Source organism: Schistocerca gregaria, chromosome 4 (genome assembly GCF_023897955.1).
Source record: "Schistocerca gregaria isolate iqSchGreg1 chromosome 4, iqSchGreg1.2, whole genome shotgun sequence".
In the NCBI taxonomy this organism is placed as follows: Eukaryota; Metazoa; Arthropoda; class Insecta; order Orthoptera; family Acrididae; genus Schistocerca; species Schistocerca gregaria.
This window is the reverse complement of record NC_064923.1, coordinates 737,439,430-737,465,493: the sequence shown is the minus strand read 5'-3', so window position 1 is coordinate 737,465,493 and position 26,064 is coordinate 737,439,430. Positions and strand designations below refer to the sequence as shown.

At 45.6% G+C, this 26,064-nt stretch overlaps 1 protein-coding gene across 1 annotated transcript in view; it reads right to left on the bottom strand.

Annotated features, from left to right (window-relative positions):
- Positions 1 to 26,064, bottom strand: part of LOC126266850 (aminopeptidase N-like) — a 191,788-nt gene that overhangs the window by 132,406 nt on the left and 33,318 nt on the right. The window contains exons 2-3 of the mRNA XM_049971451.1: positions 18,912 to 19,209; positions 37 to 293 (exon numbers count right to left, since the gene is read on the bottom strand). Of these exons, the coding sequence (XP_049827408.1) occupies positions 37 to 293; positions 18,912 to 19,208 (554 nt within the window). The 5' untranslated portion in view covers position 19,209. The remainder of the gene's footprint in view (positions 1 to 36; positions 294 to 18,911; positions 19,210 to 26,064) is intronic.

Sequence of the window (26,064 nt, the reverse complement as noted above, 5' to 3'; positions counted from 1 at the left end):
CACGCGGGCCTCGAGCAGAGCCTGCCCACTACCCACCTCGTCTCTCCTGCCGCCTCGTACGTGCTGACGTAAAAGCCGTCCATGTCCTCGGCCAGCTGCCCCGTGTACCAGATCTCGATGTGAACCTCGCCGCTCACCGCCGTCACCAGCCGGACGGTCGCCGTCTCCGTCGCATTGTCGCGATCCACTGACGTCACGGCGACGTAGGTGTCCCTCGTAGGGTCTTGCTGGTACTGGACGACGTTCACAGTGACCTTATCGAAGTCGAGGTTGCTGGCCGCGTGGAGGGTGATCTGCGGACGGATAGACAGGGTGAACTCGGCCTGTGATCCCAAACAGCGCAGTAACACGTACGACACCTTTGTCGACAGAGCTTCCCACAGCAAAGCTAAAGCTCTCGTCGAGCTTAAAGTCATCTCGAGCACTACGGTAGTTAAGTAGGAGCAGTCTGATCTCACAGCCTCGCCCTCCTCGATCTCTGAACGAGCTCGTGTGATCAGTTACACAGGGACCGACAATTCGATGTCTATACTGAACCGTGGGGAAGTTTGACGTTCTTCACTACGACAACTCATTTCCACTGCTTATACAGCTTTCTGTGGGACACCACTTTCTTTTGATGCCATTTATTAAAGAGTATATGGTAAACATCGTGTGCTCAGTTTATAATGTGTAGTAACCAAATTGTATTCAGACGTAGAACCTACCGATACAAACAGTTGTACGCATGTCAATGTCTACAACATATCAATTCGATACATAAGTTTACTTATTATGTCTCTATCTGTGTTAATCATACGTCGTTTCTTATGTTCAAATCGATATACAACTACAAGCACACGACGATGAAGAGATTTAGACTGTAACTGTAACTCTGCCTGTTTTACTCTGGCGGGACTTAAAATATGTCCTACTTCACAATATGTCGCACATGTTACTGCTATCAATCGTTAAATGGAGAAAATTCTTGGATACATTGGACACAACTGTCATAAAGTGTAAGCGAGGAACAGATAAATACACCAAAGAGTTTATATTATATGTTCAAAATGGTTCAAATGGCTCTGAGCGCTATGGGACTTAACTTCTCAGGTCATCAGTCCCCTAGAACTTAGAACTACTTAAACCTAACTAACCTAAGAACATCACACACATCCATGCCCGAGGCAGGATTCGAAGTGCGACCGTAGCGGTCGCGCGGTTCCCGACTGAAGCCCCTAGAACCGCTCGGTCATATATTATGTTTCTTGATTTTCTTGAGGTCATATTCATAGTAGTAATTAACGTGCATGTCTCGGATATAGACCTAGATAATACATCATTAAACTTACGTTTCTACTGCTGTGTATAAAATTGTTATGTTGTAGATATACATACAGTTGTTTGTTTACCAGGCTGTTTTCATGCTTCCTTCTCTCACAGAATACAGACGCTAATTTAACATGTTTTTTTTTTTACGAAGAATGTAAATGTATATTAATAGTGGTTGTAATTATTATGCTGCATGTGTCATATGCTGCCTGAGAGAAATTTGGTGACAGCAGAACCAGCACCAGCAGAACTTGCACCACAGATGCTGCCACAAGTCAAAGATATTACTCCAGAAACCTCTGGTCCAAAAACTGCGACAGCCCTGATTGTTATAGTGATCATAAAGCATTGAAGTACTAATACTTTCCCTGTAAAAAAATTGTATATGTGACTTTCATCGAGAGTGCAAAGATTCTGTACTTTTATCTTGGAATACTGCAAGATAGCAAAACGATCGTGTTTAAATTCTCGAGTCACACGTGGTGCTTCACTTTATTTGGCAGAATATTTTGTAGAGTCACATTGGGAAATTTTTAATGTCTCGTAGAAGGTAACGTCTGAAGAGAAAAAAATGTCTGTTTTTGTTTCGTAGGTTGAAAAGTGGCGATGTCGTAAAGGGCTAGCTGTAATTTTTGCTTTATTTATTTGTTTATCTGAGTAAGGTTAAGTTCCAAATATCAGAAAATTAGCGGTAAGATTTGACTATTTTTTGACTCAATACCACACCAACTTGTGAACAAGTTTCGATGATAAATAAAGTCCTAGTGGGCCAGCATACCTCATTTCATAGTTGTAGCTACAAAAACTAATATCTCTTGCCAGCTACGCAATTTTAAAGTCAAGGTTATTACGTAATAATATTTAAACTAGAACGGAATCAAGCAACAGCATTAAAATAAGCAGTCAGATGAAAAAGAATTTTTAAGATAAAAATCGAAGTTTTTTGTGTTATTGTGGTTAAGTAACAATTTCAAGTAGCAATTTTCCTGGTGCTAATAGCTGTGCTGGATAATCACTGTGTCAGAGATAATGCTTGGGCAGCTAGCTGCACAGAGTTTCAACGAGAACACGTGTATCCCTAAATAAGTGTTACAGTATCACGAAGCAATTAGGACTGGAAGCATCCTTTTAAATTACAATACTGATCCGGCTACGATTATAATAGTCCCCCAAGGGATATGAGATAGCACTATATTAAAGCCATGCAATGACGAAGTTATTAACTGCTAGTGTAACATTTTTTATGTCTGTCTTCAGCGCTACAGTTGCATCTTTAGGGTCAACGTAAATGTGTCATCAAGCTGAATGTTGGCCTCTCCACCACTAAGGAATGGTCCTGCTTGAGCTGTCTTTTGGACTGAATCACAAATCAACTGTAGGACATGTCTCCAGAATGAATTTTTCACTCTACAGCGGAATGTGTGAGGCCTACTGGCAGATTAAAACTGTCTTTCTTCCAGATGTGCTAGTCTTGCGGTCGGTGGGGAACTTGCCTGCGAAAGGCAAACGTCCCGAGTTCGGATCTCGGTCTGGCACACAGTTCTAATCTGCCAGCAAGTTTCAGCTGTAGGGGATTTTTGAAGTCTAACATGGAATTCAGACTACATGTAAGGTGGCATAATTATTCATGTAGCGCCACCCTACATGTTTATTCACATTTTTATGTTCTAACACTACTCCCCAGGTCTACTAACCTATTGAATAGGTAACTGAAATGTTCTTTTCATAATTCGTATTGTTACTTGCAAAATTCTTGCATATGTAATACCACGTGTTGCCAACGATCAATCTAGGAACCGAATTAGCTATTCACTTCAGTTTGTGAGAAGCTATGTATTTCCTTTTACTCGACACAGCAGCCTAGCAGAGTGAGAGAGCAGAGGGACACTGGCGTTCTACATCTACATCTACATCTGCATGGATACTCTGCAAGCCACATTTAAGTGTCTGGCAGAGGGTTCGTCGAACCACCTTCCCGATTTTATATTATTCCGATGTCGAAAAGCGCGTAGAGAGAACGAACACCTGTATCTTTCCTCGAGAGCTCTGATTTCACTATTTTACTACGGTGATCGTTTCGCCCTACGTAGGTCGGGTCAACAAAATAATTTCGCATTCGGAGGAGAAAGTTAGTGATAAAAATTTCGTGAGAAGATTCCACCGCAGCGAAAAACGCCGTTGTTTTAATTATGCCCACCCCAGATCCTGTATCATATCCGTGACACTCTCTCTTCGCGATGACAGAAAACGTGCTGAACTTCGGTGAACTTCCTCGATATACTCCGTTGATCCCATCTGGTAAGGATCCCACACCGCGCAGCAATACGCCAAAAGAACATGGACAAGCCTTGTGCAGACAGTCTCTTAGTAAATCCGTGACATATTCTACATGTTCTGTCCATAAAACGCAGTCTTTGATTTGTCTTCCCCACAAAATTTTCTACGTGTTCTTTCCAGTTTAAGTTGTTCGTAATTGTAATTCCTAGGTATTTACTTTAGTTTACAGGCTTTAGGTTTGATTGATTTATCGAGTAACCGAAGTTTAACGAATTCCTTTTAGCACTCATGTTGATGACGTCACACTTTTCATTATTTATGGTCAATTGCCATTTTTCGCACCGTACAGATATCTTTTATAAATCGTTTTGCAATTTCTTTCGATCTTCTGACGACTTTACTAGTCAATAAACGACAGCGTCATCTGCAGACAACCTAAGACGGCTGCTCAGATTATGTTCTAAATTGTTTGTATAGATAAGGAACAGCACAGGGCCTGCGACGCTACCTTGGGGAACGCCAGAAATCACTTCTGTTTCACTCGGTTACTTGCCGTCAATTTCTACGAACTGTGACCTCACTGACAGGATATCAATAATCCAGTCGCGTAACTGAGACGATGTTCATATGCACTCAATTTCACTACAAGCCGCCTGTGAGGTATAGTGTCAAAAGCCTTCCGGAAATCCAGAAATACGTAATGAGTTTGAAATCCCTTGTCGATAGCACTCATCTCTTCGTTTGAGCGAAGAGCTAGTTGTGTTCCACAAAACGATCTTTGCCAAATCCGTGTTGACTCCGTGTCAATAGACCGTTCTCTTCAACGTAATTCACAATGTTCGAGCCCAATATATGTCCCGAAATGCTACTGGATTTAACGATATGGGCCTATAATTTAGTGTATTACTCCTACTACTTTCTTTTGAATGCTGGTGTGACCTGCACAATTTTCCAGTTTTTGAGCACGGATATTTCGTCGAGCGAACGGTTATATATCATTTTTGGGTATGGAGCTATTTAGCAGCATACTCTGAAAGCAACGTAAATGGTAGACAGTCTGGGCCTGAAGACTTGCTTTTGTTAAGTGATGTAAGTTGCTTCACTACTCTGAGGATGTCTACTTTTACGTTACTCACATTAGCAGCTGTTCTTGATTCGAATTCTGGAATATTTACTTCGTGTTCTTTGGTGAAGGAATTTCGGAATGTTGTGTTTAGTAACTATACTTTGTGCAACACTACTGTCGATAGTATTTTCATTGCTAGCGCCCAGAGAAGGCATCGATTGTGTCTTTGTGGTAACATACTTCATGTTCAGACCTTCACTGTGGCCATAAACGTCGCCTTTGTGGGCTCTCGCACTTCTTCCCGAGACAAGGCCGGACATGTCAACGAGACAGGCGGTAATGCCCCAGACGGCTGGGAAGCAAAGACGCGATGCTTATATCGAGGTGCGTCTCCTGTTCTTAACGCTTTCTGTGGGAAGCGCAAGACGCAGCGCCTCAACGGTTGCTCTGGAGCGCGGCTAGAAAAACGGTTGACTTCTGCCCCCCGCCCCCCCCCCCCCCCCCCCGTCCACAAAAGAAAAAAAATCTATCTTCTGCTGGCGCTCTGTCGGAATATTGGAATTTCACCGCGGCTGTTGTCGCAATCTCGGCAAAACTTGGCCAGAGATCAGACGGTGCTCAGAATCGTTACCGTCATTGTTGGATAACTTGGAGACATTCCAAAACTTGAGAGAGGAGTTAGAATTTCTGTTTTCCACGGACGATTGTGTTGCAGGATCTGTACGGCTGCACACGGGAAGATGGATCCAGCACGCTACTAAGTCACGCTCACAGCCGACGCGCTCTGAGTTCGCATCTGAGTTCGGGGAGTTTAATTGGTGAGCTTCGTCCAGCGACGCTGTTCCCAGGAATAGTTCAGGGGGCGCATTTGTGGCATTAGTCGTTTCGGTAACTGATAACCCCACTTAGATTTTTGATTTGCAGGATGCACTTTGCATCTGTGAACCACCTTTGCTCTTCGGAGTTCACTTTCCATTAGCATTTTCTGACATGCTCTTCGCGTGATCTTGGCAGTATTCATTACGCGATCATAAAATTGGTACCGCGATCGGAATTAGACATAATTGTTCTCTACCTTTGCATTCGTTGTAATCTTGTCAAATGTTTTCCACGCTCGAATGCACGTCAAGAGAAATAAACACCATCGATCATAAGCACGCATTTTCATTTAATAGTTCGCTGCTTCCCTTAACTCAAATGTGCTGTTGTGATGTGGCTGACCTGCATATTTGGTGCACGAATATTAACTTTTAAAGGTGTGCCTACTCATCTTAAATTCAGACTTAATAAATCGTTATCTATTGATTGACTGATGATTTTCACGGGTTTGCAGCGGCGCCAGCGGTGAAAACTGTCAAAAGCGAGGAATTGCAAAATTAAAATGCAGCCGGTCGGAAATCAGACCGTTGTTGTTTTATCAGTGATAAAATAGGATTCCACGTCTTGCTTAAAGGAAATCCTTTACCTCTGTTAATAGTATCACCAGACAGACGGATTTCAATTGATTCTTTCAATACACAATCCCAGTAACGGGAAACAGGCAATAATTTGCGTCTCTTTAAAGGACATATTGTGCCCTTCATTAAGACAGTGTTCAGCAACGGCTGATTTTTCCGGCTGGAGTAGACGTGTATGCCGTTGATGTTCCACTCATCGATCTTGAACTGTACGAATAGTCTGTCCGATGTAGGCCTTGCCACAGTGACAGGGAATCTTGTATACCCCAGGCTTCCTCAGTCCCAAATCATCTTTAACCGATCCAAGAAGGGATCCAGTTTTGGCCAAAGGCATAAGGACGCTTTTAATATCATATTTCCTGAGGATTCTTGAAGTTTTCGAAGAAATACTTCCCACGAAGGGTAAAAAAGCAACAGATTTGGAAGTGTCTACCGTTGGTTCTCGTGGGGGTCCAAATTGAAAATCACGAGTAATTTGGTGATCAGAATACCCATTCTGCCTGAAAACAACATTAAGGTGATCCAACTCTTGTTTCAAGTTATCGGAAGGCGAAACAGTGTAAGCCCTCTTGACCAGTGTGCGTAGAACTCCCAAGCGTTGATATTGTGGATGACAACTTGTGGCATGGAGGTAGCGGTCCGCATACGTAGGTTTTCGGTATACACTGTGGCCCAAAGTCCCATTTTCTTTCTTATGTACCAAGACATCCAGTAAAGGTAATTTGCCTTTATTTTCAATTTCCATCGTAAATTTTATTCGTGGATGAAGGCAGTTAAAATGATCTAAAAATCGATGAAGAGATTCCATTCCATTTGGCCAAACGATGAAAATATCATCCACGTATGTCAAAAAACATGTTGGTTTAAGAGAAGATGTCCTAAGTGCCATATACTCAAAATTTTCCATAAAGATTGATTCACTGTCTCATCACCTTTCAAAAATAATTTCGCGCGACTGCATAGGAAGCTTTACTCCGTCTTCCGACCACAGAACCTTTAATTTCGTATCTCAGGGGTGTGTAAACTACAATCACAATCACCACACCTAATACACAGTTCAGGTTGGTGTTTTTCACACACAGAAATCATTGCGTAAAGTGAAGGACGCAACAAATAAAATGAAATGGAATTGATCGTCGGTAAAGCAGATGCCAGACTGAGATTCATTGGAAGAATCCTAAGGAAATGCAATCCGACAACAAAGGAAGTAGGTTACAGTACGCTTGTTCGCCCACTGCTCGAATACTGCTCAGCAGTGTGGGATCCGCACCAGATAGGGTTGATAGAAGAGATAGAGATGATCCAACAGAGAGCAGCGCACTTCGTTACAGGATCGTTTAGTAATCGCGAAAGCGTTACGGAGATGATAGATAAATTCCAGTGGAAGACTTTGCAGGAGAGACGCTCAGTTGCTCGGTACGAGCTTTTATTAGACTTTCGAGAACATACCTTCACCGAGGAGCCAAGCAGTATATTGCTCCCTCCTACGTATATCTCTCGAAGAGACCATGAGGATAAAATCAGAGAGATTAGAGCCCACATAGAAGCATACCGACAATCCTTCTTTCCACGTACAATACGAGACTGGAATAGAAGGGAGAACCGATAGAGGTACTCAGGGTACCCTCCGCCACACACCGTCAGGTGGCTTGCGGAGTATGGATGTAGATGTAGATGAACCCGAATGTTCAGCACTCGATGCCGAGTGCTCGACAAGATACAGTCGTGTTGGAGGGGAGTGCGCGCCCGGCTTTCTGTGCCCATTACACGCAGCTAGTCACAGGCGTACCGGGAGTTTAATACGGGCTCCTGACCGCGGTGGAATTTGGGCATTGCCACATGGAATCATTGCAGTAGATGTATCTCAAAAATAGAAGTGGTTTGGGTACTATATTACACTTGACAGTCCCGCTACAACTAGTCGGTCTACTGAAGCAATGCAGACCATGCGATGAAAATAACGCTGCGGCAACCTGAAAGTGTGGTCTGCATTGCTTCAGTAGACATTGTCTTGTAGGACGTGGTACGGCCTCCGCTTCTGCTAACCTCGGAACAGACTTACCCGACTCGTTGTAGAGGGACTGTCGAGTGTAATATAGTACCCAAACCACTTCTATTTTTGAGATACCCAAATCATTGCCTGATGTGGAAGAAGCAGCCTGCAACTTCCGTGCTGTCCTGGTCTGCCTGTTCGACTCTCGCCTTGGCCGTCACGACCTCCTGGTGTCCCGTCCAGTCAAAACGTGCGCTGAGAGACCACAGCGCCAACAGTCTCGCAACGCGGAACCACACGAGGTCCCCACATCTCTCATCCGAGCTCAGGTCGACTCGAGTCCAGCCAGGTTACAGCCGTTTTGTTTGTCGCTGCTAGCAGTTCTGTATACTAAGATTCGCAAGCACTACACCATAAATCACCTACAAATTTAATTGTGCAATCTTTCTACTATACTGAATAACACTATAAGTACAGTTTCATTTTTTGTTATCTCTTACTGAAATGAACATTGCTAGTGGTAACTGAACGAAAAATTTCTCTGGGCACAATTTCTCTTCTTGTTACGGGACCCAGCGTAGTTTCTTTTTCTGTCTATTCCTATCATCCAGCGTATTTTACAGAAGGAATGACTCACGGGGAAATGTCCAAAAATAGTATAAGATGGTCGAAAGATGCTGTTACCTTACGAAGGAGTCGTCGTCTATGAAAAATGCGATAAAAGACCGCACGTGATTTTGCCATCATTAATAATGTCTTTCGAAAAGAAGTTCGTCTTCCCTCCTGCGATTCCCACTTCAGTTCCCTAAGCATCTCCGTAATACTTGCGTGCTGGTCGAACTTAACAAATCTGGCAGACGGCCTCTGATTTCCTACGATGTCTTCCTTTCATCCAACCTGGTGTGCATCCCATACATTCGAGCAGTACTCAAAAATACGTCGCAATAGCGTCCTATAAGCAGTCTCCTTTACAGATGAATCATACGTTCCCAAAAGATGACCATTCGCCTATCCTACTACGATCCTCACATGCTCGTCCCACTTCACATCGCTCAGCCACGTTACGCCCTGGTATTTAAACGACGTGATTGTGTCAGGCAGGACACTAATAAAGCTGTACTCGCAAATTATGTGTTTCTTACTCGTCACCATTAAATAACATTTTTCTACAATTAGGGCTAGCTGCCATTCACCACTCCAACTAGAAATTTTGTCCAACTCATCTTCTGTCCTACAGTCACTCAAAGACGACACTTTGCCGTATATCACAGCATCGTCAGCAAACAACCGCAGATTTATGCGTACCCTATCAGCTAGATCATTTATGTACCAGCGAAAAAATGCTGCTGTCGGAGCACAAAAATTGCGAACACGTTTCACTTTATTCGGAAACCCCCCTCCCCGCCGCTGACAGTGTCTCCTTCACTTTTTGCCTGGCGCTGCTCTATCACTGTCAACTACGTTCCGCCCCCGAGCTGCCATTGTCTCCTTTGCTTTTTCTATAACACATCCACTATCTATTATCTTTCAGTATTTTTCCGCTGGTTCTGTTCTTTTCCCAGCACGGCATGTAACTCTTATAGAAAGAAACGTAACGGTCAGGAAAATGCAGACAGTTTACTTACGTGAAACTGAAAAAAAAAACGAGAAACTAATTTTACACTTCAGACCAAATTTTACGTGCAAAAATGTTTGGCATGTGTTTCATTATTACGACTTGGGATTCGCAGATAATAACGGAGACACTTTACAACATATTTCTCCGTGCGACTTCACTTTCTATACTGCGTTTGCGCCTCACACCGGATTTTACGTGCATATTTTCCGTGAACAAATAGCGTAATTTTGAACCTCTGTGTTTCGAAAACGGATAAAGATATGTAAAAAGTTTTTTAGGGTGGTCGAGAGCGGGGTCTGAGGAATACATTATAAAAATTCCAGTCATTTGCTGTGCATGTCTGTTTCGGAATCCCTGACGGTGTTTCGGTATCCAAAAAGCAAGTGTTTGGGTTGTTTATCGATAGCACATTTTTGAAAACGGAAAGGTGTCACTTCTAGATAAATGACTAGAGAATAAACCGTTGCCGGCCGCGGTGGTCTAGCGGTTCTAGGCGCTCAGTCCGGAAGCGCGCGACTGTTGCGGTCGCAGGTTCGAATCCTGCCTCGGGTATGGATGTTTGTGATGTCCTTAGGTTAGTTAGGTTTAAGTAATTCTAAGTTCTAGGGGACTTATGACCACCGATGTTGAGTCCCATACTGCTCAGAGCCATTTTTGAATAAACCGTTAAAATTTGAGCAATTTGCTGCTTTCGGTTGTTTAGATATCCGCTGCTGACGGCAGAAGAATGGTAAGGAAATCCAAGCGGAAGGTTGTCGAAGGGGTCACCTAACCTTCTGACACTAGCACAGACACCACGTTAAAGTCGTGTCGAAATATCTGAAGGTACATTTCTAAGATACTCGACAAAGTTGCGTACGCGGCAGTGGGGCTGTCACCGAACTGGAGGCTTCTAGAGGGGCCGTTTGCCGTTGTAGTCAGGCGCGTGTCAATGTTGGAGGAGGGAGGGGAGTAGGGAGACCGAAGAGGTGTGCGTACCTTTTGCTGTTCCCGATCGCGCTCAGATTTCGTCGTACAATTCTGAACGGTCTGTAGACGAGAACGAAATCTGCGGTCCCACTGCACATTCAGTGGAGATGCAGCCCCGCAGTGCCCTCAGGGAAGGGTTTCAGCAGGCCAAAGGTTGTCAGGAAGGCCTAGAACCACCTGCTGCTCATCAGACTGCGAACTCTCGCGAAATGTGTGCAGTCGACGCCTCAGGGAAAGAGGCAGTTTCATTGGCGCACTTGATGCCAACCTCTGGGACGTTTTCGTGTCGATTGTGAGCGGCGGACTATCTGAAATGTTTTCCTCGGCCACTCGTAAGAGGAAGACTGCACTGTAGTTCCTTCTCTAGATTGTAGCACAGGTGACAAAATGGTAAATATCGAAACAGATGACAAGGAATAGAAAAACAATTAAAATCGCTCGGAAGAGGAAAGGCCGCTGCACCTGATGGGATACCAGTTCGATTTTACACAGAGTACGCGTTGGAACTTGCCCCCCTTCTTGCAGCGGAGTACCGTAGGTCTCTAGAAGAGCGTAGCGTTCCAAGGGATTGGAAAAGGGCATAGGCCATCCCCGTTTTCAATAAGGGACGTCGAACAGATGTGCGGAACTATAGATCTATATCTCTTACGTCGATCAGTTGTAGAATTTTGTTACACGTATTATGTTCGAGTATAATGACTTTTCTGGAGACTAGACAACAACTCTGTAGGAATTAGCATGGGTTTCGAAAAAGACGGTCGTGTGAAACCCAGCTCGCGCAATTCGTCCACGAGACTCAGAGGGCCATAGACACGGGTTCCCAGGTAGTAAGAGTGATTTCAGGTGTGCCGCAGGGGAGCGTCGTAGGACCGTTGCTATTCACAGTATACATAAATGACCTTGTGGATAACATTGAAAGTTCAGTGAGGCTTTTTTCGGATGATGCTGTAGTATATTGAGAGGTTGTAATAATGGAAAATTGTACAGAAATGCAGGAGGATCTGCAACGAATTGATGCATGGTGCAGGGAATGGCAATTGAATCTCTATGTAGACAAGTGTAATATGCTGAGAATACATAAAAAGAAAAATCCTTTATTATTTAGCTACAATATAGCAGGTCAGCAACTGGAAGCAGTTAATTCCATAAATTATCTGGGAGTACGCATTAGGAGTGATTTAAAATGGAATGACTATATAAAATAAATCGTCGGTAAAGCAGATGCCAGTCTGAGATTCATTGGAAGAATCCTAAGGAAATGCAATCCGAAAACAAAGGACGTAGGTTACAGTACACTTGTTCGCCCACTGCTCGAATACTGCTCACCGGTGTGGGATCCGTACCAGATAGGGTTGATAGAAGAGATAGAGAAGGTCCAACGGAGATCAGCACGCTTCGTTACAGGATCATTTAGTAATCGCAAAATCGTAACGGAGATGATAGATAAACTCCAGTGGAAGACTTTGCAGGAGAGACGCTCAGTTGCTCGGTACGAGTTATTTGACTTTCGAGAACATACCTTCACCGAGGAGTCAAGCAGTGTATTGCTCCCTCCTACGTATATCTCGCGAAGAGACCATGAGGATAAAATCAGAGAGATTAGAGCCCACACAGAGGCATACCGACAATCTTTCTTTCCACGAACAGTACGAGACTGGAATAGAAGGGAGGACCGATAGAGGTACTCAGAGTACCCTTCGCCACACACCGTCAGGTGGATTGCGGAGTATGGATGTAGATGTAGATTTCAAAGCCGGCGGTCGCAGTTCTGACCTCTGTCGCAGAGACGTCAAAAGTAGGGTGTAATGGGGGTGTCTCCTTCCGATCGCGTGGCTCGTTGAGCAGAACTGTAGTGAAGTTGGGTGCCGGTGTGACGTCACACGTCACACCAAGTTGCGAACCGCGGCCCTTTCTGTTTTCCCCGCACGTGTCGACCGACGCAGCTCGCCGTCTGGAGCGTCGCAGCAGGGCGGCACGTAGGGCACGGCTTTGGCGCCTTTGAGCCGAGTTGCAAACTTAAGCGTCGCAGTGTGTCTGAATTACTGGATTTCGAGAAAGTGATTATTTATTTCTGTTGCACGTTATACTTGGCGTGTTGTTGTTGTTGTTGTTGTCTTCAGTCCTGAGACTGGTTTGATGCAGCTCTCCATGCAACTCTATCCTGTGCAAGCTGCTTCATCTCCCAGTACCTACTGCAACCTACATCCTTCTGAATCTGCTTAGTGTACTCATCTCTCGGTCTCCCTCTACGATTTTTACCCTCCACGCTGCCCTCCAATGCTAAATTTGTGATCCCTTGATGCCTCAAAACATGTCCTACCAACCGATCCCTTCTTCTAGTCAAGTTGTGCCACAAACTTCTCTTCTCCCCAATCCTATTCAATACCTCCTCATTAGTTACGTGATCTATCCACCTTATCTTCAGTATTCTTCTGTAGCACCACATTTCGAAAGCTTCTATTCTCTTCTTGTCCAAACTAGTAATCGTCCATGTTTCACTTCCATACATGGCTACACTCCAAACAAATACTTTCAGAAACGACTTCCTGATACATAAATCTATATTCGATGTTAACAAATTTCTCTTCTTCAGAAACGCTTTCCTTGCCATTGCCAGTCTACATTTTATATCCTCTCTACTTCGACCATCATCAGTTATTTTGCTCCCCAAATAGCAAAACTCCTTTACTACTTTAAGTGTCTCATTTCCTAATCTAATTCCCTCAGCATCACCCGATTTAATTTGACTACATTCCATTATCCTCGTTTTGCTTTTGTTAATGTTCATCTTATATCCTCCTTTCAAGACACTGTCCATTCCGTTCAACTGCTCTTCCAAGTCCTTTGCCGTCTCTGACAGAATTACAATGTCATCGGCGAACCTCAAAGTTTTTACTTCGTCTCCATGAATTTTAATACCTACTCCAAATTTTTCTTTTGTTTCCTTTACTGCTTGCTCAATATACAGATTGAATAACATCGGGGAGAGGCTACAACCCTGTCTCACTCCTTTCCCAACCACTGCTTCCCTTTCATGCCCCTCGACTCTTATTACTGCCATCTGGTTTCTGTACAAATTATAAATAGCCTTTCGCTCCCTGTATTTTACCCCTGCCACCTTTAGAATTTGAAAAAGAGTATTCCAGTCAACATTGTCAAAAGCTTTCTCTAAGTCTACAAATGCTAGAAACGTAGGTTTGCCTTTTCTTAATCTTTCTTCTAAGATAAGTCGTAAGGTCAGTATTGCCTCACGTGTTCCAACATTTCGACGGAATCCAAACTGATCCTCCCCGAGGTCTGCATCTACCAGTTTTTCCATTCGTCTGTAAAGAATTCGCGTTAGTATTTTGCAGCCGTGGCTTATTAAACTGATAGTTCGGTAATTTTCACATCTGTCAGCACCTGCTTTCTTTGGGATTGGAATTATTATATTCTTCTTGAAGTCTGAGGGTATTTCGCCTGTCTCATACATCTTGCTCACCAGCTGGTAGAGTTTTGTCATGACTGGCTCTCCCAAGGCCGTCAGTAGTTCTAGTGGAATGTTGTCTACTCCGGGGGCCTTGTTTCGACTCAGGTCTTTCACTGCTCTGTCAAACTCTTCACGCAGTATCGTATCTCCCATTTCGTCTTCATCTACATCCTCTTCTATTTCCATAATATTGTCCTCAAGTACATCGCCCTTGTATAAACCTTCTATACACTCCTTCCACCTTTCTGCCTTCCCTTCTTTGCTTAGAACTGGGCTGCCATCTGAGCTCTTGATATTCATACACGTGGTTCTCTTCTCTCCAAAGGTCTCTTTAATTTTCCTGTAGGCAGTATCTATCTTACCCTTAGTGAGATAAGCTTCTACATCCTTACATTTGTCCTCTAGCCATCCCTGTTTAGCCATTTTGCACTTCCTGTCGATCTCATTTTTGAGACGTTTGTATTCCTTTTTGCCTGCTTCATTTACTGCATTTTTATATTTTCTCCTTTCATCAATTAAATTCAATATTTCTTCTGTTACCCAAGGATTTCTAGCAGCCCTCGTCTTTGTACCTACTTTATCCTCTGCTGCCTTCACTACTACATCCCTCAGAGCTACCCATTCTTCTTCTACTGTATTTCTTTCCCCTATTCCTGTCAATTGTTCCCTTATGCTCTCTCTGAAACTCTGTACAACCTCTGGTTCTTTCAGTTTATCCAGGTCCCATCTCCTTAATTTCCCACATTTTTGCAGTTTCTTCAGTTTTAATCTACAGGTCATAACCAATAGATTGTGGTCAAAGTCCACATCTGCCCCTGGAAATGTCTTACAACTTAAAACCTGGTTCCTAAATCTCTGTCTTACCATTATATAATCTATCTGATACCTTTTAGTATCTCCAGGGTTTTTCCACGTATACAACCTTCTTTCATGATTCTTAAACCAAGTGTTAGCTATGATTAAGTTGTGCTCTGTGCAAAATTCTACTAGGCGGCTTCCTCTTTCATTTCTTAGCCCCAATCCATATTCACCTACTATGTTTCCTTCTCTCTCTTTTCCTACACTCGAATTCCAGTCACCCATTACTATTAAATTTTCGTCTCCCTTCACTATCTGAATAATTTCTTTTATTTCATCGTACATTTCTTCAATTTCTTCATCATCTGCAGAGCTAGTTGGCATATAAACTTGTACTACTGTAGTAGGTGTGGGCTTCGTATCTATCTTGGCCACAATAATGCGTTCACTATGCTGTTTGTAGTAGCTTACCCGCATTCCTATTTTCCTATTCATTATTAAACCTACTCCTGCATTACCCCTATTTGATTTTGTGTTTATAACCCTGTAGTCACCTGACCAGAAGTCTTGTTCCTCCTGCCACCGAACTTCACTAATTCCCACTATATCTAACTTTAACCTATCCATTTCCCTTTTTAAATTTTCTAACCTACCTGCCCGATTAAGGGATCTGACATTCCACGCTCCGATCCGTAGAACGCCAGTTTTCTTTCTCCTGATAACGACATCCTCCTGAGTAGTCCCCGCCCGGAGATCCGAATGGGGGACTATTTTACCTCCGGAATATTTTACCCAAGAGGATGCCATCATCATTTAATCATACAGTAAAGCTGCATGTCCTCGGGAAAAATTACGGCTGTAGTTTCCCGTTGCTTTCAGCCGTTCGCAGTACCAGCACAGCAAGGCCGTTTTGGTTAATGTTGCAAGGCCAGATCAGTCAATCATCCAGACTGTTGCCCCTGCAACTACTGAAAAGGCTGCTGCCCCTCTTCAGGAACCACATGTTTGTCTGGCCTCTCAACAGATACCCCTCCGTTGTGGTTGCACCTACGGTACGGCCATCTGTATCGCTGAGGCACGCAAGCCTCCCCACCAACGGCAAGGTCCATGGATCATGGGGGGAGGATACTTGGCGTACGTATGGGATTTTGACGACTATATACTTGTGATATTATTCTGAGGTACGTGAAGGAAGTTGAGCTTATAACTGCATCCTTCCAAACGCGCACAACGTCTGACATTCTCAAAACAAATGCAGTTGATGCAAAGGATCAGCGGAGCCGACACCGAGATCAGAAAAGGGAGGTATCCTTTAACAAATGAAGAAAAAGAGAAATGAAGGAGTGGCATGTCCTGTGGAACGTACAGGAGTATAGGAGTTGCTGTTGTGTTTCAACGGGTAGGCCCTACCTGGGTAGACTCTAAAAAAAATTTCCAGTGTATAAGTGAAAAGGGGAAGCAACACATATTCAAGAATTTCCAGGAACTGAGTCACTATTATAAACAAAATGCGTACTTACAACGTTGCTTTCGGTCAAAAAGAGTCATTCCTGAAAGTAGCTATTAAAATTGCGTTTTGAAGAATTTTCTCTGTACTACACTCCAGGAAATTGAAATAAGAACACCGTGAATTCATTGTCCCAGGAAGGAGAAACTTTATTGACACATTCCTGGGGTCAGATACATCACATGATCACACTGACAGAACCACAGGCACATACACACAGGCAACAGAGCATGCACAATGTCGGCACTAGTACAGTGTATATCCACCTTTCGCAGCAATGCAGGCTGCTATTCTCCCATGGAGACGATCGTAGAGATGCTGGATGTAGTCCTGTGGAACGGCTTGCCATGCCATTTCCACCTGGCGCCTCAGTTGGACCAGCGTTCGTGCTGGACGTGCAGACCGCGTGAGACGACGCTTCATCCAGTCCCAAACATGCTCAATGGGGGACAGATCCGGAGATCTTGCTGGCCAGGGTAGTTGACTTACACCTTCTAGAGCACGTTGGGTGGCACGGGATACATGCGGACGTGCATTGTCCTGTTGGAACAGCAAGTTCCCTTGCCGGTCTAGGAATGGTAGAACGATGGGTTCGATGACGGTTTGGATGTACCGATCAATATTCAGTGTCCCCTCGACGATCACCAGAGGTGTACGACCAGTGTAGGAGATCGCTCCCCACACCATGATGCCGGGTGTTGGCCCTGTGTGCCTCGGTCGTATGCAGTCCTGATTGTGGCGCTCACCTGCACGGCGCCAAACACGCATACTACCATCATTGGCACCAAGGCAGAAGCGACTCTCATCGCTGAAGACCACACGTCTCCATTCGTCCCTCCATTCACGCCTGTCGCGACACCACTGGAGGCGGGCTGCACGATGTTGGGGCGTGAGCGGAAGACGGCCTAACGGTGTGCGGGACCGTAGCCCAGCTTCATGGAGACGGTTGCGAATGGTCCTCGCCGATACCCCAGGAGCAACAGTGTCCCTAATTTGCTCGGAAGTGGCGGTGCGGTCCCCTACGGCACTGCGTAGGATCCTACGGTCTTGGCGTGCATCCGTGCGTCGCTGCGGTCCGGTCCCAGGTCGACGGGCACGTGCACCTTCCGCCGACCACTGGCGACAACATCGATGTACTGTGGAGACCTCACGCCCCACGTGTTGAGCAATTCGGCGCTACGTCCACCCGGCCTCCCGCATGCCCACTATACGCCCTCGCTCAAAGTCCGTCAACTGCACATACGGTTCACGTCCACGCTGTCGCGGCATGCTACCAGTGTTAAAGACTGCGATGGAGCTCCGTATGCCACGGAAAACTGGCTGACACTGACGGCGGCGGTGCACAAATGCTGCGCAGCTAGCGCCATTCGACGGCCAACACCGCGGTTCCTGGTGTGTCCGCTGTGCCGTGCGTGTGATCATTGCTTGTACAGCCCTCTCGCAGTGTCCGGAGCAAGTATGGTGGGTCTGACACACAGGTGTCAATGTGTTCTTTTTTCCATTTCCAGGAGTGTATTTCGATGATTCATCCACATACTGAACAGGAACATGTGAATGGTAACTGGTGTTAAGTAAACAGTGGTAAGCACCCTACGACAAAATTTTAAGAATAGGGTTGTGTATATAATTTACATTTTAAAAATGTGAGCAGCGAGGTCGGGTCGGCGTATTGCAGCAACTCGGCTTGCATTGGACTCGACAAGCCGCCTGCAGTCCCCTGTACAAATACTGAGCTGTGCTGCCTCTGTGACGAAAATTTTGCCGGTGCAGCACAAATAAATGTCGGACGGGGCTCGTGTCGGAAGATCTGGGTGGCCAAAACGTTCGCTCCAGTTGTCCACAACGCACTGTAAACCAATAGCGAATAATCGTGGCCCAGTGACACGACAACGTTGTTTGGGAACATCGAGTCCACGAACGGCTGCAAATGGTCCCCCAACTATCCGAAAGTAAACAATTCCCAATCAATCGTCGTGTAAACACTGTCCACACGATTACGGTGTGCGTTGTCAACAGCTCGGATCCACGGCTTTGTCGAGTCTGCACGACTCTCGAACCCTATGTGGATAGAAAGTTATACTGAATTTACTGAAACTCGGCTGTGCGATTTCTCGAAATAAGCAAAATATCGCTCATCACTGATTTAATTGACGTCTTCAAATCTTTTGATGAATTGGGAGATACTGAATCGGACTGGTGAGAGAAATACTGTGTGGCACAACTGGAATGAAAGATTAGATAGGTCGGTCCGGCAACCGTGAGAATCACAGTATAATTAGTTTGGTAACGAATTGAAATTTGGGGAGGGGGCGTATTGTAGGGCGACTAAGTCCCGATTACTGTAAGAAGGTTGAAGTGGATACAGGTAGTAACAGTTCATCATTTAGACAGAGACCGAGAGGCTTGCACAGGTTAAAGAAAATTGCTACTTGGAAGTGGAGCTTACCGTGTTCGTCAGGTTCCCGACAGCGCCGTTGACGACGGCGTCGATGGCGACGTGTCCCTGGAACTGGTTCTTCTGGAAGCCGCCCTCGGGCTGGAAGTAGGGCGCGACGGCGAGGGCGTAGTGCCGGGGCAGCACCTCCAGCGGCAGGCGGCCGACCGCGGCGGCGCGCGCCCACTGCGACCTCCGCGCCTGCCACCGGCCCACTCCGGCCGGGGCAGGCTGCACCAGCGACGCGCACGTAGACGCCGCCAGCGCCGCCACCAGCACCGCCACCACCCGGCTGCTTCGCAGGGGCATCCTGCACAAAAGTCGCACGTACCACTCGCTGCCGCTGCCGCAGCCGCTCCACCCGCGGATTCGTGCGCCGGCTGCCTAGCGAGAGTACACTCGCACTGAGCGCTAGTCCGAGAGCTGTCCGATACTCTCGACCCTCGCCTCTGAGATCGATAAAACCTGAGACATTACCCCCAGAAGAATCACATTTTTGAGTGCAGCTTTTGGATTTCAGAGATATTTTGTATGTGAGAGGTATAAGGCAGTGAGGCAAATATAGCAGTTATAAATAGTGCACAGTGGTGAGCCAGAACATTAGTACGACCACCTACAGCCGGTACGTCCACGTTTGGCTCGGGCAACAGCAGCGACGCATCGTGGCACGGAATCGGTGAGGTCTCAGAAGATCACTGGAGGGAGTTGGCACCACATCTGCACACTTAAGTCAACTAATCGCCATAAGTTCGCGTCAGGGGATCGATGAGCTCTGACGTCACATTCAGTCACGTCCCAGATGTGTTCGACCGGTTTCCGTGTTTCTCGAACCACTCCGTCACACTCTTGACCTTCCGACATTGCACACTATCTTGTCGAAACGAGCCACTGCCGTCACGAAGGGGTGTACGTGGTCTGCAACCAGCGGACGATACTCCTCGGCCGTCACGGTGCCTCGCACCAGCTCCACTGGGCCCACGAATGCTCCAGAGCATAATGGAGACGCCGCCAGCTCGTTTCCGTCCCGCAGTTCAGGTGTCGAGAAGTTGTTCGTCTGGAAGACGATGGATTCGTGGAGCTGATGAAGAAGGTATCGACATTCTATTGAACTTATTCGCTATCGTGCGCCGACGTGCAGCGCCCATTTCAATCCTAGTTGCCGATGTCGTCTCGTTAACATTGGCACATTCGCCGGTCCTCGGCTGTGGGGGCCCATCGTTCGGAGTGTTCGGTGCACTGTGTCTTCAGACACACTTGTACTCTGCTCGGCATTAAAGTCTGATGTTACTTCCGCCACAGTTCGCCGCCAGCCGTGTTTTTCCAGTTTGTCCAGACTACGACGCCCGACATCTGAGGAGTAGCCGTCCAACCCCGCGACGTCTGGACGTAGTTTCACCTCAGTTTTGCCACGTGTTAAAGACACTCACCACAGAACAACTCGAACACCCGAAAAGTCGTGCGTTTTTCGAAACTCTCGTGCCGAACCTCCGACTTATCGTAATCTGCCCTCGGTCAAATTCAGATACGTGGCGCGCGTTCCCCATTCCCCATTCAGCACTTTCACGGATACTACACGCACTGTGCGTGTATCTGACTACCAGCCATTCCTCGCCTAGTGACGTTGATATCGCCTGGACCGGTTTATATCGATAGAAGGTCTTTGGTCTTAATGTTCTGGTCGATCGGTATATCCCGGGGCGGTCGATAGACCCGCAACCGGGCGCCTGACCAGGTGGCGGATAGGGGAGTGCCTCCAAGAGATGGGTGGCGCCGAGGAAATGAAATACTCGGGGCGGACCAAAACGATGAGTAGCGTCGGTTCCCAGAGTGGCTGTATCACATGTTAGTGGCGGCCACAGCCAACCTCGTGATCTGGAAAATCAGGCTGAGGTGGCAACTATCCACCTATCCAACCATTCAACATCATGATGGAACAAGGAGGAAAATCTCACTACCCTGAGACCCAGTCAATACGCAAGAACAGTCGTGAGCATCGGGTTCCGGGGGCTCACGGACATCGTGAGAAGAATCGGAGCTTCTCAAACTCTCTCAAGAGAAATCAGAGACATTACATGGCAACACTCAACGTGAACACTCTACTCAAGACAGGAAAGATGAAACAGCTCACAGATACTTTAGACACGTTCAAGATCAAAATTTCCGCACTACAAGAAACAAGATTCCCAGATGAAGATCATTTCAACATAGGGAACTACACAATATACAAAGCATAGCCATCGGTACACAGGAAGAACCTCAGGCTCTGTGGGACAGGATTAGCAGTACACATGACGGTCACAGACGTAGTGATGGACTTCACATCGCCTAACAAAAGAATCAGCACTGTCAAAATGATCACAACAGAAACGACCCTGACGCCATTGAGCACTTTTCGACAATAATGGAGGAGACAATCAAGAAAATATAAACTCCAAACTAAAATTATTCTAGGAGACTTCAACGCAAAACTAGGAAAAGAACAAAAATACGGTCCCATTACAGGAAGATACACACCACGTCGTAACACAAACCTAAACGGGAGACACCTGATAGAATTCCGCGAGACCCAAGTCAACGAACTTCAAGAAACCCATACAAAAATTAACCATACGGAAACTCCCAAATGGCAAGAGATAATTACGGATCGACAGCATCATAAAACAAAGAGAAGCACAGAGGAAAATCCAGAACATCGACACACGAAAAGGCTAATTTGAGTCGGATCACCACCTACTACAGATAAAGACACGCCTAATCCGTAAGAGGAAACAACAGAAAAGGTCATTAGACCAGACCCACAATATCTGACACTTAACCAAGACAAAAACAGTTGATCTAACTCCTTTTGAGCCAAATTGAAGCTTTCTTTACCACATCACTTTCAATATTGTAGGCTGGCACTTGTTATTCTCATATGTTTGACACTTGTCCCTGACGTGAAGTGTTGGTTTTAGTTAGATAGTTTCAAGCTCCATGGATGATTTGGCACAATAAACCATGATGATTTGGAATGAGTCATTTAAAATTCACATTGCAAATTAATTTGTACCTATGGCTAAATGCTGAAGATTTTTAGGTGTATTTTACCACGCAAATGTGAAATGAGCTGTTCCACACTTGTTGCCTGAAATGATGTCTGCTTTTCTGTGAAATATTGTGCTGGACATATACACCACTTTTCATATTGATATTTGAACTAGTAAAATCCTTGATTCCTAATGTTTTAATATGTACTTTTTCTTAGTTATAGTGCCGTTTTTGTGCTACATTGTGTGTTTTCCGAACATGTGTACTCACCCTAATATTTAGATTGATCTTTTTCTGCTATATAGCATGCCTTATTAATTAAAAACTAAAGCTGTTTCATCCCTCTAACAATCTGCTTGTGGTTTCCCACTGGAAGTAGAAAACTCTTGTTTCACATTCAATTTGCAATTATAGGAAATTTAGTGACTCTAAGATGGCTCTCATTCGTGTTGCTTATTATCTGCACTGCGTTCTTTGCCGCATTGCCATTTTGTAGAGTATGGTGAGAAGTAGTTGCATGTCTTTGACCATGTGCTACGTTGATCCTGCTTTGAAAGTTAATTGTTGCTGGACAAGGATGTCATGTTTGTATTTCCTTTACGTAGCAGGAATTTGGATTGTCTTGTTTTTCTTCCTTTATTTGCATGAAAGTTATTTTTATGTACAAATCTGTTAGTGGGATGTGATCTCCCATTTAAAAACTTAAATCTATTATCTTCTCTACATATTGTGCTATGCCCATTAGCACAATAATTTAGAACCACACTGTTAATATTTAAGATGTTTTGTGGAAGAAACTTTGCTTTTTGGAAATGTAAATGTGATATAGTTTGAATAATTATTATCATCTGTCCTTACATTAACTATTAAGAGGCAGGGGCATCAGTCATTATGTCTGTGAAACGAACATAGCAAATGAAAACAAGGCTATATTCTTGAGGACTGCTACTTTGCAACTCTGTGCATTGTTTCCATAAGTGTAATGTAAAATGAATTCTTTCATTGTTAGAGTAATGCTGGGCTGTTTCATGCAATTCGTAGATACTTCTATATATTTTGGTTGTCCTCAAAGGTTTAGTGAGAGTTATCAGTAATCTTTTTCCCACTTTTATTGTTTACGATTTACTTCAGACCATATGTTTGAAATATGGATGTGTATTATTAGTTGTTGAACATCGTTAGATGTGTAAGCTGTATATTCTACAAATTAGTCTGTGTCAATTTTACGAGAATAAAAGTGTATCATTGTAAATAAAAACTTTGGTACAATTGAATGGGATGGGCTTGCCGCAGTGGATACACTGCTTCTCGTGAGATCACCGGTTAAGCGCTGTTGGGTGCGTGAACAATCTAAGGTGGCTGCCCTGACAGTGTCGTAGATTGTTTGCACAGGGTGGACATTAATAAAAAAGACAAAGTGCAGGGGCCGATTCCCGACTGGAAAGGGGATTCTACTAGCGCGTGTCCGGGGGTGGTCGGTGTGCGCGCGACGTGGACGCATCGTCCCGGAACACGGCACACAGCTGCGTCGCGCCCACGTCTCCACAGTGGCCTCCGGGGGTCTGAAGCTGACGGGGGCGGCTCGCTCGGGCGGCACTTTGGACTGTCTCAAAGGACCCACGATCACACAGGAGCCGAAAAAGTGCTCGAAATGTTGTGTGACGTGGTCGGTGTCTGTGAATGTACTCGTTTTGGTATAACCCTGCTGCCTCTCGACTGTTCCCATCTGCTGGGCCGTACGTAAACACAGTCTCGGCTTGTTCCTGACCATTCTGCCGTTACAGTACGGTGCGTCAATCGTACAGCCTGCAACACGCAGGGAACACGCGGTACGTCGGCAGAGGAACTTTGGTTCGTCAGCGGCATCTACCGTGGGACCGATGCATTTCTGGACATTTCCAGTGAGGTGCGGTGTCAGAGAAGCCGTTTGTGAATCTAGAAATAAGGAGACTGAGATATCCAGTCAGTAGTACTCATTACTTGGTGAGAATAATGACCCTGTCGCATATCGCAGTACCTCAACTTGGATAAGAGGTCCGAGTGGAATCGTACTTGGGCACTCGTCGTGATCCCAGCCGCAGCTGGGTTCGGCCGGCGCGCTGACGTGAACAGCGGCCGCCTGCACTCCGTGACTGCGGCAGTCGTGCAGCCGCGCTCTCTAGCGGCCGCCGGTAACATTCCTCCCGTTTACCGTCCAGTTGCTGCTCCACCCAGTGCGCTCCAGAAACAAAAGACAGGCGTTACTTTACTTTTCTCACACGTCATAGGGAAAGCTGTGGGTCGAGGCAACGTTCCCGGATTTCCGAAAAACATTTGACTCCGTTCCGCACCTACGCTCATTGTCAAAGACGTCTTTGTCAACACCCCCGCCCCCCCCCCCCCACGTAGTTTGAACGAGATCGAGTAGTAGGGCTACGAGGAGCTGGGTGTTCCTTCTGCGACGCTGCAGGAAGACTTGACAGGAACGTAGCCAGCGTGCAGCAGTCGCCACGAGAATGTACGCTCGCCAGAAGACCGCTCTCCGAATGGCCACGTGGCACTACCGAGAGGGATGCCACATCGTACTGCATATGCAGCGGCAATACGAGAAGCAGTCGGCACCACAGCTGTCACAAATCGGTTACTTCGTCGACAGCTCCGAGACAGACGCCCTGTAGCGTGCAGCCCACTGACCCTAAACCACCGCCAATTGCGACTCCAGTGGCGTCAAGAGAGATCTCCCTGGATGGCAGGCAGGGTGGACGTCTGGTTCTGCCCCGGTGCCAGCGGCTGCCGCGTGTTGCTCACAAGGAGGCCTGCTGCGCGCTGGACACACACGAGGTGACACGGCCTGCAGTGACAGCAGGGGCAGTCTCTCGGTTACCCCACGCACCCTGGCTGCAAATCTGGACGAAACTCCGGGGATTCCACATGTATCGCTGCAGTTGATGAACAGCAGGCCAAGGTCTGATTTCCAACAGCATAACGCTAACCCACGTATCGCTGTTGTAACTCGACATGCTGTGCACAGTGTCGATATCTTGTCTTCGCCTGCCCGATCACCATTTCTCTCCCCAGTTGAGTACATGTAGAACATCATCGGACGACAACTCCAACACATCGACAGTTAGTATTAACCGTCCCTGTATTGGCCCACCAAGTTAATAGTGTAATACTGTCAGATACTGTTCTGTGTGTACGAACTAAAGAAAAGCGAACGTTATCGTGATATTATCTCTGATTTTTATTATCTCTGTTGTTGAATTTAATGCTAATGAGTCCGAAGGCAGCTTATAACTGTGAATATTACATATTACAACTGGATAGTAACAGTTGTATTTAAGGAAGGAATAAACTAGTGCTCATCTCTGATAAATAATTAGGTGAGACTCGAACGTAAATATTACTCTTTCTAAACTCTGTTCATCATAAGAATAAAGCTGATGTAAACAGTACGCCATGTATTCTTCCGCGTTTGCTTGCATCTCATTGGATTCTGTTTCACGTGGAGCAGAAGCCAACCTGTGACCAGTACAGTCAAGAAAATTTTATTTGTCCGGCTGCATGCCCGAAAGTTAATGGATTATTTCAATACACCATTTGTAAGGTGTCAGGCAAATCCAACACCTTCCATGAAAACCCTGACATGATAAGCAAATCCAGTAGTATGTCACATAGCTCCGAATAAATTGTGACATTAAATTAACCAAAGTAATACGAGTAACGAGTGAGCAAATGGAATACCACAGATTAACACAAGAATGCCTAAATGCATGTCATACCTTCCCACTGTGAGACCGACGCAGTTCCAAGGGGAGAAACGAGGACAGAAGCCGAGAGTAGAACCGTGTTAAGGTAGAAGGCCCTACGATAAGGGACGGACTGGACACCCACGCCGCCAGCCTACCTGTAAGACTACCACCCACACGTTTTAGCGTGAAACTTTTTCGCATCTCTGTTACGTCAAGGACCACCCCCCAGCCCATGTTAAAAGCTAGAGCCCTCCAGAAGAACAGTATAGATCTTACGATAACGCTAAAAGGACCACACCAGCTGCAGGTTTTAGCGTGAGACTTTTTCGCGTCTCTGTTACGTTGCAAACTTTAAAAATATTGCCCCACCACGAAAAGTATAACGTTTCTCATTGGATAGACAGAAT